This window comes from Oenanthe melanoleuca, chromosome 3 (genome assembly GCF_029582105.1).
Source record: "Oenanthe melanoleuca isolate GR-GAL-2019-014 chromosome 3, OMel1.0, whole genome shotgun sequence".
NCBI lineage: Eukaryota > Metazoa > Chordata > Aves > Passeriformes > Muscicapidae > Oenanthe > Oenanthe melanoleuca.
In genome coordinates, this window is record NC_079336.1 from 90,220,803 (window position 1) to 90,242,997 (window position 22,195).

The 22,195-nt window shown below is 34.6% G+C and overlaps 1 protein-coding gene across 1 annotated transcript in view; it reads left to right on the plus strand.

The window, feature by feature from the left end:
- SPATA17 (spermatogenesis associated 17) overlaps nucleotides 1–22,195 on the plus strand; it is a 90,708-nt gene that overhangs the window by 22,267 nt on the left and 46,246 nt on the right. Inside the window, exon 6 of the mRNA XM_056487631.1 lies at nucleotides 12,040–12,163. Within this exon, the coding sequence (XP_056343606.1) occupies nucleotides 12,040–12,163 (124 nt within the window). The remainder of the gene's footprint in view (nucleotides 1–12,039; nucleotides 12,164–22,195) is intronic.

Consider the following 22,195-nt stretch of genomic DNA (forward strand, 5'->3'; position numbering starts at 1 on the left):
TAAGTCCAGGTGCTGGCCATTTTCTCAAGTGTCAAAGTGTTTTGAAGAATGTATATATTGTCAAATAATTAAATTAAAATGTTCCTCAACATTGACTGCAGAAGCAATTGATTCTGTAGTCTATTTTCAATTAGTGCCAAAGCCTTTCAGACAGCTCCTTAGAATGCTTTCAACAATAAAACCCTAATTTTTGTAATGTTGTCTTTCACTTGATGTTTAATTAACTACTTTATCTTCAACCCATCTTTTTTACTTGTCTTCAAAGATACGAAGAGGAAATACATTATGCTTTTTAACTTATTTACCTGTAATTTGAATTTTCTGGATGTAAGCTTACTTTGTCAGCTTTCTCTGTGAGCCTCAGAAGTAGAGACAAGTGCCAAGTATGCTTTCTCATATTTAAATATTAATTTGCAATGGTAGCGGTCATAATTTAAGACATCTATCCCTTTTCCTGAGGATTTTAGGCATAACTGCTAAATTTCTAGTTATCTGGAAACTGTAATTTACTGAGGATCCCAGATTACTTCTGTAGCCACAAAACTGATGCTGTTAGGATAGGTAAGATATTAAAATGAGCTTTTGGGGTTGATAATGAAATTGAAATGACGTGTCTAAAGTCATAGAGCAATCAATGACCTGTTTTAACTCCATGGGAAAGCACTTTCTGAATGCTGTGTGGTTAAGGGAAGAACCATTATGTTTATACAGTAAATTTCTAACACAGATTCAGCTCACATGCCTCATGAGCTTTATTCTGTCCATGTCTCTCTTGAACAAGGAGCAGAAGGAGTCTTTACTATGTTTTTAGCTAGTTCTGTGTAAATAGTTGAAGTTTTGCAATAAACATAAACACTGTAAGTAATGTAAGTAGCTGCTTAGACTGAAGTATTCGATGACATGAAGGCAATATTTTCTAATATGTTTTTATTTAGCGCTTGAACACACCATTAGGATCAACAGATTAAACATGAAGCTTTATTTCACTTATATCCAAAGAATTTTTGTTTTTAAATCTGAATGTGTAGAAAGAAATCTGAGATACACTCATTGGACCAAATAGTCTGTGGTGTACATGATTAGTTTTGATGAAGATGGAATAAAACAGGTCTGACAACACAATATTGTAGGATAACAATAGTTCTATACCTGTGAGCTTTAAAGGTGCTATAGTGTCTGGATAGATTTTTTATTTTGTAAAAGGTCTGTTAGAATTACTGACAGCTCATAAAACATTTTCTGTGTACAAAGACTAACTAATCTTGGCCTTTTAAACTGTCTCATAGAGAGAGACTTCACAGTCTTCTGTTTTGTGTGAAGTAGGATCTTCACTGTAAAATAAGTTGAAAAGGGGAAGAGGTACAGTTTCATTAAGCTCTAACATATCATTGACTGTCAGGTAGGTCTTGTTATGCTGTCCATCCTCATTTAACTATCCCACAAGATCTCTTAATGAAGTTAAGCCCCAAGTTCACTCCAGTAATTCTGTGGCAAGAGTTTGTGCAATGTAACAATTCATCACTTGTCAGGAAGGCACTTTTAGTTTATACATTTAATAAGGGCATCCTCTAGCTTGGTTAATTAGAAATGAACAGTTTGCATATTTACTAAATGCGGAGTGTCATTGCCACCACGGCCTATTGCCTACATGAATTATTTCTCTATCTGCAATAAACAGCTGGGTAATTATTACTGCCATAATCAGATAAATTCCCTCTGTAAGGCTTTTCTTACATGGCAATTCTTTGAACTCATCCAAAGCTGAACAAAATTTATGAACTCCAGCAGCTAGACCACTTTTTCATAGTGTAGTGTCCCTGTTCCCTATTTCAAGGACATGCAGACTATCATAAATATTGTGTAAATTAGGAGGATAAATATGATTACCTAAAGATTACATATTAATAAACTTGATTTTCAAAATATAATTTTCAGGTTGTAACTGATTACATTATAGCAGTTCTGGTTTATCTAATTGTAGAGACATGACAGGCCATCTATATACAGGCTATATGAGGTTATCAGGCAAGGGCTCTACCACTTGAAGAGTAAAGATTCCTGAAGAAGTATATAAATATTTTTCATGTGCCACAGTCACTTCAGCTGTTTAGGTCATTAGAAGTATGACAAATATTATGTTCCAATTACTCAACTCACTTAAAGCAGTTCTATTGTTATTAAAATAAGATGATGTTTTTTTTTTGTTGTGCTATTTTCAGTTTAATAATGAAGTATAAAATTTAAATGCATTCATTTATGTTTACATAAGAAAATGAGATATTTCTTTTATTTGTAGGAACACTTTATATACAATTATACAATTAATTTGTTCTATGCTACTCAGGTATTCCAGGTCATATTTGAGTGTATCTGCAGGTACATCAGTGAGTACTTAATTTACACATATGGATTTTCCAGAATATACTATAATGTAGCTTATTTTTGAGGTCTCCAAAGGAACGACAACAAAAAAATGAAATCAAAACACTTGAATGTTATTTTTCTTAGTTGGCACACAACAGCCTATTTGACCTAACATTACTATTTTTAGTGTAAGATAGTGTGTCTGAATGCTGCTAGAAAGTTGCCAGTTACTATTCACATACTTCATAACTGTATCAAACAAGTAGCATTCCTCACAATTCAGCAAAATGCTCAGAGATAGCAGAATGTTAAGGAAGGCCAAACAAAATAAAGTGTTCTGTGGCACTACTCTACCCAGTGAAAGGCTTTTGAGATTAGACTCCTTTTATCATTTCCCATTTATGTCAGAGAAATAGAAACTGCTGCAGTGAAGACCTTTAAAATGAGCCACATCACAGTTGTTTTTGTTATTGGAAGTGTAGTGACTATGCACTGCTTTTCTCCAAGTTCGAGATTTTATTTTTGTCTGAGGATGTGAAGGCTTATTGATCTTTCTTTGGCATTTCAGATTTTTTACAGTGGAAAATTACAGCCCATTCCTTTATATTGGTGTATTCTGTAATGTCCCATGAGATATCATAGAATTGCATGAGAGGAAAAGCAGTATGTAGTGTCTTATGAGCACATTTTTGTTTTGTTTTTAAGGAAAAATGTACAAAATGGAGAAAAAAGGGGATCAAAAAATGGTCATAGTTGTGTTTTGATTCTCTAAATCATTATAAATAGACTTTTCTGTTACCTAAGGAGAGTTGAATCTCTGAAATGGTCACTCAGAGAATAAAACAGAAAGACTATTTGTCTTTCATTTTTGCAGTCTAGAACAGTAGCGAGTAGTTACAAAAATATATTGGTTTTTTGTTCCAGTAATAATGAAAACAATGTTATTTGGAATCAGATTATTTTGTTTGACTTCAGATCTATCACCAATATGATGTTTATCAATACCCAATTTATAACAGTATCTATAAAAAGCCCATCAAGCTTTGACTGAACAATCTAGTCTTGATTTAATAACATCAGAATATAGTAAATACCCACTTTATTCAAATCCAGCAGTTAATTACCTTTGGTATCCAAAGTATGTCCCATAGTTCCCCATTGAAATAGTTTCATTTTGTCTTTGAACCAATACTTCTTGTTATATTCAGCTCTACTAGACTGAGAACTCCATGCTAGACAAACAATGGAGATCACCGAAAGATGCTGTCTGTGCTTAAAATAATTTTTGTTACCATTTTGGACAGACCTTCAAATGTCCTTTAAAATAATATCAGCACCAGAACTCAGCACAGTTATAATGACTAGGAAATTCTAAAAAATAATTTTTCTTCTGTAAGTTCTGCATTCCTTTATATGAATGCTTTCTGTCACGTGAAAGAGCTTCTTCATATCTACGAATCCTGCTTGAATTACCTCCTTTAAAAGCCTTAATTCTTCATATTGTGAGCATGATTTTTCTTAAACTGTGACAAAATTTTACTTATTATTATACCCCTTTCAAATTCCTCAGGCTCTTCACCTTGTAGGGATAACTGCAGGAGTCCATTAACTGGTTTATCCTTGACGGTGAAGCTAAATCCCAATGTTTTATCTTGAACTTCACAATTCTTGCTACCTTTAAACCAAATTTAAAAAAAAAAAGTGTTTCAAGAAAGCAACATTCTCCACCTCTCTTCTCCAAGTAGGCTGTTCTTTTCTTGTCCAATTAACTAACTGCTAAATGTTTACAGCCTCTTCTAACAAACTGATTTGTTTCTTCAGCTTTCATGGCACCCAAAATGATGCAGCACTCATTTGCCTACTTGTACTTGGTGGTGACAGGCCACACAACTGTCTACAGCATTGTGTTTGGCCCCTTGGGAAAGATTCAGTACTCTGACCAGAGTTCTATGGGCTTGGATATAGACAACAGAATATACTGAACTCTTTACACATGTATAACTGAATGTTGAAATCTATAATTAAGTAATTAAATTTATTAGGTAGAATCAAAATTTCAGAGAATAGGCTTTAATTCTGAGTGTGATTTCTTGCATGGCATACTAAAAATGCTTGATTTTTTTTCCTGGTGTTGATTGCTTCAAAGTTTTCAAGACAGTAAGAGATAAGATTTCCTAACACTTCTGAAAACTGGGATCTAGTTGATATTTTCAGTTTGGCAATGAGGCACTGCTGTGAAATCACATACCTACAAGTAGCCCTGCTGAATTAAAAAAAATGTATCAGATCTCCCCCAAATAATTGCAATTGCTATGAAATAAAAATATTCATTTACTGTGTCTTTCATAATGTTTTATGTTTCAATAAAAATGACATCATAGATGCTCAAGTGGTAAAACCATTCCATGAATATGAAATTGAGAAAACCATGAGGTACAACAAAATATGAAGTTGTGAGTCTTGGCATTGCTGCTCTGCTATACGTAATAGGTCATAACTCTCCCTGCCTTGCTGTTGTAAAACCTGTTTAATGTAGACAAAGTGTACCATTTTATTTATCAATGTATGCAGACTTTTATGTGAAAGTAAGTGAAGTATGTTAGTGAGTAGACCTCAGTCAAATTGTTTCTTAATACTCTGAGAAGGAAAATCAACTTAGCTGATGACCTTTAGAAGCTATAACGTCATGTTTGCTTTCTAAATCACATAGTGTTGAATATTGTAAATGTTGCCAAGTACCATATATTAAAGTAAAAGAAGTACAGATATGTCTACATTGTACTGCACTGCAGCAGGGAGATAACAGTTAGCTTAAATTAGTTCATTCTAGTACTGGGAGCAGCTTAACTGTAGCAAAACATAGCAGTGAGCTTTCCTCTAGTTATTACTGTGCAGATGGTAGCATATATAGTCTTCTGAGAATTGCAGTGCCAAAAGATAACAGATACTTTCACATGACATTCACTAGAAAACTTCCAATGGTATTTGGCTGTGGTTAGACATCCTCTTTTATATGTTGCAGGAAAAATTAGGAACATGACTGTTCTCTTAGCAGCTTAGCACTGACACTGTGCTAAAAATGACCACTGCTGCTAAACTGCTGTCAGAATAAATTGTGTTGGGGCTTTGTTATCCGTTCTGGGCCAGATCAGTTTTGTTACCCTCAAATACTAATTTCACTAAGCTACTCACCAAATATTAATTTCACTATTAAAGCTAATCAATCAGGATGATTTTTAATGAAGGGCTCAATAGCAAACAGACACTGAGTGAAAACATTTTTCCTGTCGTTAGGTTTTTTTTAGGATAGATCTGGGTATAAATAAAGTTGAACCAGTATACTTGGATGTGGTTCCTCTGCCAGCAGAAGCTTTGACTTGCTCTTATGCCACATCCATAATAGGTGGGGTTTACAGTTTAATTAAGTCAAAATAATTAAGCTGAAAAATCATTGTTTAGATTGGACCTTTACAAATTTTTTTTAAACTTCACAGCCTTTTCTGCTGTCAATGAGAATAAAGTAAATTTGCATTAAAGATACATATGCATAAGGGAAGAACATTTGGACCAAGAAGTTTGCACATTTTGAGAAAATAGAATAATCTTAAGAGACTATATATGAAAATATTTAGTTTTTAGTATATGTGAGGAAAAATTCTGTATGAGTTGTTACTGAAACCTTAATTGGAAGATTCTGCATAATGGATTAGGAAAATGCTCTGGTTTTAGTTCTAAGCTGCCTCTGCAATCAGGAGCCTGAAAGGCTGTTGCACTCTCTTGAGTAACTGTGCAGCAGTGGAAATTGGAAGGATAAGAAGGATGCATCTGTCTGTTCTTCCCTATCGCCTGGTACATGCTGTGCCCTGATCTCCTGATCTGCACAAGGTATTCATTCACTGTGTGCCCTTCACCACCATGTTCATCACATTTCCAACATTGTGTATTGATCACACTGTGGATCTTGACAGTGGAACTGGTGTGTCACTTAATTCCATTGGCACTGTACACTATGTGATTAAGGGGAGATGGACAGACTGTGTGCCACTATGCACAAATTATAATGGGATTTTAAGGTGTTATGTTATGCATTTCTTTCTGTAAAATTAATAATAATAGGAGATACAGGGTGTTTCCATATGCCTACACATTGGCCTTATTTATTTTAATTTTGTTCATATTAAGGAGTTATATTTCCTGTTCACTTGCATTGCAGTGACGTCCACTGCAGAGGAATAATATTCCTCCAGATCTTGAAGAGAGTGTTATGATTAATTCATCATGGATTCATGTAAACATTCACATTTAAAATTAGTAAAAATTTTGGGCACCTATTTGTGGTAGATCTTGTAGGCAGTAAGATACCTTGTACCACTAATAACTGACTGCTGCTTTGAGCATCTATCTAACTGCAACTTGAGATCAAATATTTTGGTCAAGGAATTCTGTCAGGATACACATAGGACTACACATCATGGTAGAGAGGAAAAGAGACTTACAGCCTTGTTTTCCTTACTACATCTGAAGGGGTTAATTTAAAAAATGAGAAAAATGTTGAGGACAAGCAAGCTGTCTGATGGTACATACCCAATTTAAGTATGTAGCATGTGTGTTCTGTTAAAACTTTGCCTTCAAAATACAGAGTTCTCTAAACTATTTTTACCTCCTAGGCTGGTCTTTAGATATATTTCACTGTTTTCCCAAATTTAATAGATTAAGTCAAACAATATTATCATGGCAGGTTATATTCTATTCTCACCTACACCAGTATGGTGTAAAATCAAGTGGCATATAGTGGTAACCAAAAATTATTGTCTCACTGATTTTATTTTACCTTCCATATTCTGTATTTGAGCAGGGAGAATGATATATAGCCAGGAAGATTAAATAGATTTAGGTTATCTCCTCGTATGCTAAGGTTGCCTACTGCTTCTGTTGCAGGAATTTTATGATTTGGTGTCTGAACTGTTTAAAATCACAATAACTTAATACTTTTTCTGTATACTCTAGACAACTATACTAATTATTGGTTTTTATTGAATGTCATTTCCTTTAGTTAATATAATTATTTGTAATATTATTTGGCCAAAGTATCACAGAATGCCAGTGGAAATGCAAACAGAATGCAATAGTTTGATAAACTTAATAAACATAAGTCAGTATGAATTTGTAAAATTATAAAGTTCTATGCAGAATTATTAAAATCTGTATATTACTGAAATGATCACTTGAAGACCTTTCCAAAAGTGCCAGGAACAATATTATAAGTGTATTTTTAACCTTTATACAGACAGCAGGAGCACTGTCAACTGAATTTGCATCTCATAGCAGGAACCAACACCATTGCCTACTGCATAATGAAGAATCTGAATAACAATAAGTTACCTTGTCAGATGAAATTTTTTTTTTTGAGCTATATAGAGCCAGTAATTTTATCATTAACAATTCAGTAGCTACTTAACAGATTTGTTACACAAGATCATTTTTAATTGTGGGTTTTGAGCACTTAGGTTGGTAATCCCATGCCTGTTTTCAAATGCATAAAACATTCCCTATGATAAGGACAGCACACTTTGTGTCAGCCAGTATATTCATATTTTTAGTAAAAAAAAAGCATCCTACACTTGTGGTAGTAAACACTGGTATTCTTCTGATTTGTTTAACAATTTTCAGATCACGATAAGCCATTACATTTGTTAAAATATCCACATTATTCCCCTATAAAGCTATTCCATAAAAATGTGTATGGGAAAAAGTCTGATTGGACTAAACTTATATGGAAAGCCAGGTTTTTAGAAAGTTGCAATAGATGCTGTTAATATACTGAGATAGGCTTTAAGATAAAGAAAAGATAATGTGCTAAAATAATTACCCAATTTTTTGAGATATAACGTTTTAATATAAAGTACTTTTCCAGCTATGAATCATGCAACAGACAGATTGCTTATGAAAATAGAACAAGATTATCAAATAGGCCAAAACATGATTTGCATTTACAGAACTCTTTTTCTCCTCCAAAATTTATTAAAGCTTTAAAAAAGCAGGCCAAACAATTTGCCTTCTGTCACTTCACACTGAACTAGGAAAGGTTCATCCTGAGACAAAATTGGTCCAGAATCCTCCAAGTGTCATGTATCACTGCTAGTATTGATAATGTCACAGAGATGTATCCCAAGAAAAGATTGCTCAATGAACCCATCATATCTGTGAACAAAGAGAAGACTTTGGCAGAAGTGTACCGATTTAATACAAAAGTAATTTAATTTCAACTGATTTCCTACTGACTTTAATAGAATTTGGATTTATTTTCTCTGGGAAGTCATACATGTTGAAGATCCCAAGCATGAAACTTCCCAGAGAACACATTTCCATGTAAGCTATGTGGAACTCTAGCTGCATTTGGAAGGTTAAGTTTATGTCATTAGTATCACTTATCCTTCTACACATTATTCTGTATGGTCACAGTGAAACCCCTGCACAGTGCATGACATGCTAGTATTAATCTGCTAATGTGTGGAATAGTATATTCATATCTAACTGCTTTAGATTCTCTGCTTTTGTTGCTCCTTTTGAAATGCTTGAAAATATGGTAAGAGATGAAAGCTTCGGGTTCAAATAGCTTTAAAATAAATCTATATTTATGCTAAAACATCTATATTTCCAGTCAAGCAATGTTTGGACTGCTACATACCTCTTATTTTTTTACTGCCTCTCTGGAGAGAATCATCCTGGGAGCTATTATCCCTGTGACAGAATTGTCTGCATGTTCTGTACAACTGTACAGGGCAGTATAATGCCTGATAGAGATATTTTAGAACAACTGACAAAATGTGTTGGCTGCAAAACTATGCTGAAAATTACTTGTAACTGCTTAAAAAATCTCAAACTTTTACATGGATTATGGTACAAGTATTACTGAGGGTATGTGATAGAAATAATCATGATGATAGCACTGTCTAAAAAGATCATGAATTACATTGAACTTCAAAAAGTATTTTAGACTTCATTTAATTTCAGAAAGTAATGATTATTAATCATTAATTCAAAGAAATCTGATAAATTCCCACTGATGACCACAGGAAATATTTTGCATCCTGTTATCATAATTTCTGGAATACAAATCTATATTTTGGACATTATTTGTGGGTTTTTATCATCAGTTGTGTTCTAAATCAAAAAGCTTCCATATTCACTGTTAGGAAGAAGTACCTCAGTATATAAGAACATGAACAGACTGTACCAATATGCTGATTATATTTTTATCAGTTGTAGATGGGGTACTAAAGCCGAATAGAGGGCTCTATAATCAAAAAGGAATAGTATTAAATATGTAAACCGCAGATCATACACTCTGATATTGAAGGTAGAGAGGCATAAAATAAAAGAATGAAGCTGATACTACATGCATTGTCTATTTATTCATTTGTTTGTGATTGATGGATATAGAACAAAGAGTTTCCTAGTAAAAAAAGCTTATGTACCTACATGTAGTGACTGTGAAATCTGTACCTTGAGGACAAAGAAAGGTCACCAATCTCTCCAACTCCTAGTTCTTTGTCAAAAATGGACACAGTTAATGAGGTTTGTTTGGTACAGCACAAATTCTCAGACACAGATAGAGATCCTTTCAATGGAAACAAATTTGTTTGGCTTTAGCAGGTTACTTAGCGATTAATAATAGCCTTGAGATGCAGGTCAGAAAGGTCATCGTCCCTGCTTGCCAACACAATCTAAAATGTGCAGCTACTCCAGCTCTGCGGGCTTTGAGGCCCCAGAATGCTATGCATAAAGTAAAACAGGCTATTTTCCAACTTCTTTTTTCATATTAATAAGCAATTTTCAAGAGAAGGGTGGCAAAATGGGGGCCATGCCACTCTAAGTAATTCATTTATTTTGCAATTTAATCTTATGTTGGAAAAAAATTACACTGCTGCAAAAGCATAGCATGGTGATTTTTAAACGTCAGTGTGCTTCATAAGTAACCTTGTATGAAATATTGTATTAGAAGCCTTTAACAATAAACTGCAACCAAAAATATTTTCAGAGGTTCAAAAATAACTGTGCATCTTTTCTGATCTGTATTTCCTTTTAATTCTGTTTTTCTTTTGCAGTTAAAATAAAATGTTTAATTACTTAATACTTTACTTATTTTAATTGATAAAATCTTGAAAGATAGCATGAAACAAAAGTTCTACATTGCAACTTGTATTTAAGAATGTGATTTCATAGTGTTCATATTTATAAAGCAATTATTGCTCTTTCACATATTTTAATGAACTAATTTAATGATAATTAAAATATTAAGAGCAACTCTGAGTCACAATCTTAAAAAACACTTTTGGGAGCAATATGATATTTCCATGGTATTATTCATATCAGCAAATTTACCCATGTGCATATTTTGACATGATTTGACCCATGTCCTCATATTGCTTATTTGGTACTCATTGAAACAACTGAGACTCAAAATGTGGATCTATCTAAATAATCTGTTTTGCAGGAATATTAGTATCATCCATTTATGCAAGTATTATTTTTTCTTTTTATTTCATCATTTATACATACACATACTAAAAAACATAAAGAGTGGAATTTACTCACCTAATTAACTTTTTTACCAATCTAAATGCTTGACTGAATATGCTTGGCGTCTTTGGCACACAGGTTAATTTGAACTAGCCATTTTGTAATAACAAAAGTAACAAATGTTAATCAAACTAACCTTTTTTAACTGGGTCAAAAAATTCTATACATGTGCACTGTGCACAATAGCACAGAATTTTGTTTCTTATAGAACATTAATTCACTCTAGTGTTTGCATAATTTATGGCAAGCCTGGCTCAATGAAAAAAAAAAAAGAGGAAATCTATGCCACTTTCCTGTTTAAGTTTTCCTCAAAACATTCAGTTGAAATTGTGTTTTTTCATTCTTTGAAACCTGATATTAGGAATATTTCCTTATTTCTTTTATGATGAAAGGGTTTAGATGACTCTGTGTGTTTGCACACCTCTGTTGTGCAGTGCTTCATGAAGCAGTTCAGTTCCTGGTTCTTCTGGTGGCCTCTACAGCTCTCATCAAAGCAGAACAGAAATGACCTATGCAAGAAGCCCAGTGCCATGGAAACTTCTCCTAAGGACAATGTATGCAGGAAAGGTTCCCATCCAGTTTTCCTCTGTGCCTGCTTTCTCAACCTTACAAAGGGCTCGAGGATCCAGGAGTGAATATCGTCTCTTATCCCATGTCTGCTATCCTCTCTCATTCCATAAAATTTTCTCTGTCTGCAGATTAGGAGGTGTTGCAAGGCAATAGCTGAAACATAAGTGAACAACCTTTACTTCTATTGTAATAGCTTCCACTTAGGGAAATTCAAAGTAAAATGGCACTTCAAGGCAAATAAAAGGACTTACATGAACACTATTTTATCAAGCTGTAAGCAATGTGAACCTATATACTCCTTCTACATTTGATCAATTTAATCCTGTTTCTTCATCATTACATCCATGTAGTATTCTACTACTGTGGAACTGAAAGAACTGTAATTTGACATTCCAGTGGTGACAGCATACTGCTAATATATAAAAACAAAACCCTGTGAAGCTATGAAAGGGTTAAAGAAAAATAGAAGACTAGCACATCTTTTGTTGTTATAATATAGTTAGCAGACTTATTTTATTACAGGAGTGAGCTTCAAGAGTATGCAGAAATGAAAGAAAATGAAGAGAAAATGAAAGACCTAGAAAAGAAAGAAGAGGAAAAGAAATACCAAGCCCGAAAGATGCATTACCTCGTTAGCACTGCGCAGGTTGGTAGACCTGTCCCTGACAGCTCATGCAAACCACTTGGGCCCCCAGCCTGACAGAGATAAAGTAGCAGGCTGAATGGGACATGACTTGTTGAAAAGATATCACAAAGACACTACTTCTAGTTCAATTTAGTGCTTTTCTATAGGCAAGAGCAGGTACCATGACTATTCTGTGACAGTAGCTCATAGAGGCAGCATCAGCACTGCTGGCAGAAAGAGTCCAAGTCAGCAGTTTGATCTGCCACTGTGATAACACAACATGAAGGGCATAACCTCGCTTTAAAAACTCATTTTGACTGGCTTATTGTTGTGTTGTTGCACTTGTCAAGAACTAACAAGTTATTAAGCTGAGAAGGGATTTCATTTTTTTCCCCCTTTTTTAATTGAGCTAATGCTTGCGTTGGTGCAGTGTTCTGCTTGTTTTTAGGATAGATTGTAAATATGGGTTTTCAGCTAAAGCCTTTCTTAGAACTTCCTGAATCAGCTTATTTAGCATGATTGTTTTCACTCTAAAATGCCTCATAAATTTTAAATATTTATTATTAATTTCTTTTGTATCAATATTACTGTTATATTAGTCCAAGCTTTCTTATGCGAGCAGCCTTAAGCAGGCAGGTAAATATGCCAGGAGATATATTGTATATAAATTTGATATGGTTGGTAAAACTTGTGGGTTTGCCTTTTTTTTAGTCCACTCTTGTAAAATTACATAAAAATAATAATAAAAGGATTTTTTCTCCATAAGTGTTTGGTGACTCCAAACACTGTTCTCCATACACATATGGAATTAATGTGAACTATTAGTATGAACTAAATGCTTGCTTTTTGTAAATTGTTAATTATAATCTGTGTATAAGAACTGCTAATCCTAAAGAATGAAGGACAAATACCATTACACTTAATGACGAAATATTTAATCTTCCATTCTGTTTGGGAATTATTTGTGATATATCCTGTAGATAGAAATGTGGTTTGATTAATTTGGATATCAGTTATGAAAACTTGATGTGTAAATTAGATTTAAGTATTTTTTTTAAAGCATAGTATAATATAAATAAAAACCAGCATAAAAAGTTTTCTCAATGGCTACTAGATAAGGAAGCTAGTTAATGATTGAAATCAGCACACTATAATTTATTTTGCCCCATGTAGATCTAGGATATTCAGAATAATCTGCACAGTATTTTACATTGCTTCAAACTGTAGAAAATTGTGAATTCTTGCTTGGAACAGTGCAAATTATACATGTGTAAACATTAATATGCTTACCAGGGGTACAAAAATAGTCGGGTTGTAGACACTGAGTGACATGTGGTTTAGTAAGATCTTTGTAAGCTGAGTTCACTTCCAGTGATACAGGCTTAGCAAGCTGTAACACTTTTTAAGGAATGGCAAGTAGTTCCTTATTTCAGCCATGGAGGACTGCTGGTAAAGGGCAGCAGTAACTTTTATGTTCTGATGAATTTTGGTTACTAATTTTGCAGAATTAGAATTTAACTAGAGGTGTTTTTACCTAGCAGAACAAAAAAAATTTGGTTTTCCTTGCTGAGATACTGAGACTCGCAGCCCACAGAAGTTTTTCTTTATCAGAGAACTGAGCTCCATGAGCTGTCTTCTTTTGCAGGTAGTATTTCAAAACATAAGTAAATGTAAATCAATGCAAATCCTACAGACAACTTGAAAACTGACAAAGATATATTTGAAGTTAACTACTTGCTATGTAGTCTGTATTCCACACTCCACATAGTTGTGGAATTTAATATCTTGCTAAGATAGGGGGCAAATTATTTCCATGAAGAATTTACTGGTTTGATGCTCTGTGCCTGGTATTTTACTCTCTAAATGTCTGATCTAACTACAGCTACATCTTGCTGTTTTCCAAGAAGGGTTAATTGGATTACTGGGCAAGGACCATTCATGTCCCAGTAGAAACAGGCAGCAAAATCAACACTTTGGAGTGAGTTGAGGAAACATATCATTTGCAAGCAGAGCACATAACAAATGAAAAGAGGACATTGATAAGCTGGATTTATTGTAGATTCATGCACTACCTAAAGCCCAGTAAGTTATAGAGATAACCTGCCAAAGTTTGGTTCTCCTCCCCTTCCTGTCATATGCAATGAGGTTCAGTGATGGAACTCAGCCACCTCATGCATCAAGGCTGCAGTTGTTGAGGCAGGTTATATGGACAGCATTGAAAAATCTTGCAATAATTACTTCAAATATATCCTGTACTTTTGAAATATTTTTGTTTTAATAAATGCCAAAAGGGTGAGAAAAGTGTGTTTATTTATTGTGGAAAAGAATTAAGGAGCTGTTGGTCCTCAATTTTTGTTAAAAAGGCATGTCAATTTTCATTCTTCTCTTCTGAGCTGAAGCCCACAACAACATCTCAGAAGCATGTTTATCTATATATCTGTATCTTTATCTATATCTATGTCTTTATCTATATACAAGGTGTGCCCATTCCTATTTGCTAACATTGTTTTACTTTCAAGATGTAAAGCTGAAGAATGTGAGTCTCAGGAATGTACAGGGGTTTCTGGTGTGGTCATAATAGCATGGTCTGTGATTAACTTAGTGTTTTGTCCTTTTCATGAATTAACTTTCTATTCAAGCATTTATTTATTTCATAAACTGTAACTTTATAAAGAAAAAAACACTTTCTAGTTGCTTAGTGCAAGAGATTCCAATGTAAAATACAGCAAGAAATAAATTTATGAGGTGGTAACTTTGGGACTTCTGAACCAAATTCAGTTTTAAAAATAGGATTCTCCATATTTCAAGTTTTAAAATTTTTATATAACACAATCCTTTTCTTATGGGTTTTTTACCTTATCAGTCGATAAATTTTGACTTTATGATTAACATACAAAAAATTGTATATTTAACAAGTCTTTGTTAAGAATATTTCTTATAATTTTCTATTGGTGACACGATTTGTTTTTATTGTTTTTACCTGTTTTATCATGAACTGAACTGTGATTTTTTTATTGAGACATGAAACTTACAATAATTAAGGGGTTTTTATTAGTCCAGAATCACAGTATGGTATTTCCATTGCAGTGGTAATGATAATTTTTTTTTTTTTCAAATTGTCATTAATAAATGAACTACTTATTAAATGTGGTTTTCCATTATAAACATGTTTACCTATGCAGATTATTATTCTATATCACTGTAGTTCCTCTTTCTGTATTAACAACCTTCAGTATAATTGAATAGGTTCTTACTTCTGCTCTTTGTCATATTTTCAAGGCCAACATTTGTAGTAAGGGCCATCCCCTGCCAAGTGCTGACAAATGACCTTAAAAGTCAACAACAGAGAAAAGCACTGAATATATTCATGGCACTTTGCAGAAATGGGGACAAAGAGCCCACTTGTGTTGAAATGTGTGGTTGCATGATTCCTGTCATTGGTATTTCCAGCCTTTCAAGAAATTTTGTAGTTGGTCTTTGTCTTACCATGGTGATGAGAGTCAGGAGTGTGACAGTCTAAATCCAGAGATCCAGTATCAGGCTAGAATGCAGACCTGTGTTGTTTTCAGTATCTGCTGACAGAGCAAGCAGCAATGCTGAGGTGATTCGGTGAGTGGGAGCAGGTGCATCAGCACCTGCAATTCCACAGTGGGATGGGGAGCAGAAGACAGTGGTAGCTAAAATACAGAGCAGAAGTTCTGTCCTGTAAAGTATTGAGTTAAGGAGAAGAGCCCTATGGAAACAGTTTTCAAAGTGTCACAGCTGAAAAAGCCTTCCACTATTACAGTTTCCTCTGTCACTGAGGAGAGGATTGGAGAATCAGCACAGCAACAGATTTTTTTCCTTTTATAGTTTTTTACTGCACAGCAAACTATACTGGGTGAGGTAAAAGAGAATTTCAATTCTCTTTTCTCCGTTTCTTCTGTTTCTAAACAGATAAACACAATTACTTTTTGTCAAACAAAATAAGTGTACAGCTAGTCCAGGAAGCCAAATTTCTTTTGATTTGCAAAATCATGAGAGCTTTGTCACAGAACTACAGAACATACCTATGCATTGTTAATGGTGGGATGTTATACATGCATCACTTAACTTATTGCTCTGGCTGGTGGACTGAGCCACAGCCTCTTTTCTAAACCTGGACCTCCTGCTCTGTGATAAATCATGCTGAGAGTAGATGAGCTAATACTGGTCCTCCATTCTCTGTGAGCTTCTGTTTTATCTGAATGCTTTAACTATTGAGACCTTAGAAAAATTAACCATGCTGTTTTGTGTATATGTTTATTCTTGACTTTTGTATAGCATTTTCTTTGTGTTAGCCCGTGACTAATTAGAAGGTCTGATTGAGTCAGATTGAAGGCTCCTTTGCCAAGCATCCTATCTTTGTCAGTGGCCAACAGCATGGCCTAGGGTAGAGAAATAAAATGGAGCAATGGGGCAATATAATTACTATCAAGAATACTCTCAGTTTCCAGTGAATAGTAGTTGAAGGACTTGTAGTTCTTAGATGTACAACTTTCTATTTTTGTAATATTTAGATGTTCATTTTATGCCTCTGTATTTCTTCAATTCCTGCCGCTCTTAATACCCAGAGAAAGATTAACCTAGACAGGGAGAGTGGGTTAAGAGATCTGGCACTAACACTAGCTCTCAAGCTGTGCTTCCTTGGAAGGCCAGGTTCACGCCTTCTCCTTGCAGTGTTGTTTTGATCATGCATGTTCATTTCACAGCTTTGCCATCTCTGATATTCTGTCACAGGAGAATGTGCAACTGTGAAGTGCCTTATTCTTTCTCCACAATTTCATCTGGTTCTAGGGATTGCCTCTGCCACTCCAAGAAACACTGAAGTCCATCACTTTTCAGCCCTCTTTAGCAGGATGACAGTTTTTCCTGATGTCCTTGGACAGTTTGTAAACAGATGCTATTCGTAACATCCTGGCAATTTAGAGCTGCAAGAGAAGAACAAAGTCCATGTGTAATAATAGGCCCTTTTCATTGTAGAAGTTTTAGAAACTATGACATTCCTTTTAGTAGAAAGTCACGAGTTCTCTTTTGGGATCACAGTGCAGTGTTCATTGCCTGCTTGAGTGTGTCACCATCCGTCTGTCCAAGGCTAATGCACTTAGGTATGTGGCTGATATTGTCCCACATTTATTCCCATTGAAATAATGCTCTGTAAAGAATTATTTGTAAGGATGTTATAGCTATTGCTATAAAATAAGAAAGTATTTTGAATGGAACTAGTTTTGACTGAGATGATACTTTTCAGGGAGACAAAAGCATGTGAGAAAGTAACCCTTTAATAGATTGGACACTATAGAGAACATTAAAAAAAGGCCAAAATCTCCACCTTAAGAATAATGCTCTGTGAGGAGGAAGGAAATGTTTGCTATGAGTTACTCTCAAGTGAGTAACAGTGAAAAGTTCTAATATCAGCAACAAGAACCAATTCTTCCATTTTTACTCTCTCTGTTTATTTTCATAAACAATTCCATTTTAGGTTACTGGGAACCATTCAGCAAACTTCTCTGGATTCTCTGGATTAGGGCTTTTGAATATAAAGGAAGTAAAAACCTCTTTTGTTTCTAAGAACAGTTTCATATTGAATTTCTGTATTTATTGTAGATCTCAAAATATCACTTCTATCAATTTTTTCCATATTTGTGCTAACATTTTTCCATGTTTATTTGGCATTTGTCAGTTCCTAATATTTAAAATATTTTAAATTCAAATTCTATTAAATGCTGAAGTATTCTTTTATTGAATTTTTCCTGTCAACAGAGATGGCAATTCATAAACATTACACTGACTGCCTTTGTTCCCTTTTCACATTACTGGAAATCAGGAGTTGATTCTGTTGAAGTTACTGCACTTATTCATGTCTAAATGTCTAATGTTCTAAGTGAGAAAGAAAGGCCACAAAATCCTTCCTGGAGCAGGTTAATGAATATTCAGGAGACACAACTGATTAATATGCTTCTAACCTAATGTGCTGTCCTGTAAGAACTTGAAAAACAATTGGTCTAAAATGACACTGTTTGACATCCACTCTGTCTCTGGACAGCTGGCAGTTTTATTCTTATAAAGGTGAGGACTCAGTGGATAAAGCCCTAGCCTTTGATCTTCAGATCCACAGTTTAAGAGACAAGGCTGCAAGTTTGGTCATTTGAGCTTAGTCCCGAGTGAACAGTCCACATCACAAAATGATTATACATAATTTGTTACTATTGGCAGTGTCTGTTCAGGAAAGGCCAAGGACTGAGCTAGCATGAAGAATGAATTAGCTCTTACCTTTTACATTTTATTTCATCCCTCTTTACTATTGTAATTTTATTATCCTGTCTCTAAAACATTCAGGGGATTAAATTATCATTCATTATAAGTACTTATACTTCCTGAAGATGACCTAAAATAGTTAATTTTTTTTTTTTATTCTAGGTGCCCCAATCAATGAACATCCCCACCTATCCGTGGGTGTTTAATATCCACTCATCATTTCTCTGCCAAGTAGTCAGATGTTTCTAAGTACTTTCCAAATCTTGTACCATGAAAAATCCTGTTTAAATGACAGAGGAGAAAGTGAGCTTTCTTAGTTCTCTGGCATGCTTGCAGCTACAATTAAATTGCACTTTTATGTGAAGAACTTCATGATGCAGCGTTCTGTTTATATAAAATATTATTTCCAAAGGGTTAACAATTTACATTACATCCTTCTGACAGTACTTGTGACAGGTATGTTTGATCAGCAAGCTTTCCTCATGTATTCACTTCCCATTGGAAGCTAGATATAGCAGTCTATTCCCAGGTATTCACTCCAGGAAAATCATTCCAGTCTTGTGCCTCACAGGGCACTGTCCACACCATCTCAATTCACTTGGAAGGGATCTCAGTTCAAGTTGCATAATGTTTCTGTCAGACAGAAGGACAAAGTAAGGTAAACTGAAAGAAGCCAGTAACTGAGCTGCTTGTGATTCTGAAAGACATTGTACCTGAATGCCAGCTCTAAATTCCAAAATTGACCTTTAAGTGATTTGCACACACAATCAAGAATCCCTAGTTCCCTTAGAATCTGAGTCCAGCTCTTGCCCTTTGGGATGACTAATCTTGAGGACACAGAACTGTAATTCTGCTACCCAACACAGTATCATGGTGATGTAAAAAAGAGGGAAAGAGCTGAAAGCCAAAATGCATCTTCAGAATCAAGCCAAAATACACCTCCAGTATCTATCTGGTGCCCGTACTGCCAAAATAATTTAGTGAGAAACTTTACAGCTTCCACAGATTTTCCAGTTTTGCTCATATTTTGCTCATATTCTTTTCAATCAGACTTTTTTTTTTTTTTTCTCTAGGAAGTAGTGGTTATCTCCCTAGGTAGGACAAGTAGAGTCAAGGCCAAAACCAAGATTGTAAGCACGGTGATCTTTATGCCCAGGAATGTGTAACTGTGATTAGAGAATGGAGGAAGTGCTATAACCTATCTCCTATGCAAAATGCATGGATGTGAGCTATTTCAGATGTGTTTCTTCCTGGTGTCAGTGAACAGTATTTCTCTCCCATTCACTCTTCTCTTAAGTCTCAGCCAGCACAAGGGGTAAGTGAAAGTATTTCCAACAGAAATCAATAATTTCTCCTTTTGTCCCACATCCCAGAAAACAAGATACTCACTTTCTTTTCCTTAAAGATAGTCAGTGAATGAACTTTTATGCATTATCTGTGACAGTATTGTAAACTCTATTTTTCCTAAAGGCTTCTTGCTATAAAATAATTTCAGTTATTTGATAACTAGTTAACTTTTCAAAGAAAGTTCGCACAAAAAATTAATTTCTCATTAGAAAGAGCTTAACACACAATAAAATGTAAAGTTTGAATGCTGTTTTCTGATTGATCCTATGTAAGCTTAGTTTTTAAAGGTATTTCCCTCTAGATATGGCAGTATTTCTGAGAGCTTCTTCTTACAAATAGCTTGTTACACAAGCTTGATATTATAGCATAGTGACATTTCTGTGTCTACCATGTATTATAGCATTGAACATTTCAGCCTTTGTCATTTAAAAATCCCCTAGCTAGAAGATCCCTGCACTTAAACTGTCTTTTTCAGAATCTGAATTGCATAATCCCTATTTGTGTGGATTTTTTCTAGACAACAAACTTTGTGCTCAATTCCTGTGGGTAGGATTAATGGCAGAGTTTAAAGGACAAGCTGTGTGATCTATCAAAAAGTGTACATGCTGAGATCTTAGAAAAACATGACTACATTTTGTGTGTTACTGTCAATTGGGGTGGCAAAAGGGTTGGATTACTGCAGGGTCAGAAAACTGGTAAGATTGAGTTATATATTGAATACTGGCTGTGTGTATGATACGGTAAAAACATTTAAGAAATAATCTATACAGCAAGGAAATTGCAATGCAGAACTACCTCAGCTAAATAGTTCACAAAGCCACATTCAGAAACACTGCAACTCCACTGAAATAGTTGCTGGTATAAATTGGTTGATGCCCATCTGGTATTTAACCAAGTTGGTGTGGTCTTGCTCAGGTAATTTTTTTCTCCTGTTGTATTAGGAGAAGTTCATGCTAAATATGAGATAATTGCATAAGAGAGATGTTAGGAATGGCATGGGAGACGCCATGAAGGTAAAACACCATGCATGTCTCAACAGCAAACTTTCCTGTTGTTTAAGAAGTGGCACTGATGGTATCTTTGCTTTAATGAGACTTCAAGATGAGTGGTGCACACACCAGTTCTTTTGTTTTTCAGCTCTTAGGCAACAGAATAGCATAATGTAAAGTTCTTTCATTAACTTGCACTGTTTATTCAATATCCAGTGCTTTTGTTTAGTATCTAATATATACTGTTAATTTGGGAGTTGTGTCTGTCCTGCAAGGGACATGATGAGCACTGTACATCTTCCTCTACCTACTGCTTGCTTTGCTTTCAGTTTTTCCACTTCAGCAATCTTTTGGTAAAGTCTTCATCTCTGGGGTTTATTTCTGATTATCTCACTCTTTTCTACTAATTTCTGACTACCTTTACTAATCAGACTAACTGTTTCTATTCCCTCATTATTCTTTCCCTGCACAATACTATGACTGTTCATTAAACCTTCCCCTCATTGTTCATTGGTCTGATTGCAGACTGCTTTGTTAAACATTCTGCCACATTCTGAGTTTTTACTCACTGCCTAATCCTATAGGTTTACTAAAGCAAATTGCTTAATAAATCTGTCAGCATATATGTCTGTGAGGGAATACTCACACGTAAGCACAAGGCAACAGACATAAGGCACAAGGAAAAGCAATGAAATGTTACTTTGTTTTGGTTGCACCTATGAATTTTTAAGGAGTAAAACAATTCTCTATTTAGCAATTTTATCCTTGGCAAAGGAAATCTCCATATGATTTCCATCTATACCTGAAACAAAGTGCTTCTACTCTCTTCTGATGTGGTGTTGCAGGTAGCTTCTGGTGTTACAGATTTGAAGATTCTAAGTGGTACAATTATAAGAATTTTTCTCAATCCAGTTAGAAAAGGAGTGAATCTCAAGTAGTTTTTTTTGTCCAAAGCTATTTTTTCCATTATGACAATGAAAATGGATGGAATTTTAATTTTAAAGATATAAGTAATATCACATATGTGGGTATGTGTTTTATGGCTCTGAAAACTTCTCATAAGATAAATAATTTTAGCCTCAAAATAGGTCTATTGAGGAAGAAAATACTTTCTGTATGTTTACAGGCAGTTATTGAGACACAGAAGAATAAATTCACCTTCAGAGATTATTTTTCAGACTGAGGTCTTTAATTCCCACTTACTCAAGGTGTTTATAGAAACAGGTTTCTTTTTAGATATTCCTATAATTTGTATAGTATCTCATATTCAGCCTAGCACTTCTTAAAGAGAAAATATAACAGTAATGGAATTTCCCATTCCTATTTCTAGAATAAAGCCATTCAGCAATTAAGTTGTGTTTTTCTGCTTGTTTTGAAATCAGAAGTCACATGAGAAGACAATAAGAGAACTTTGAATGTGCTGTCCCTGTGTTGTGTCTTC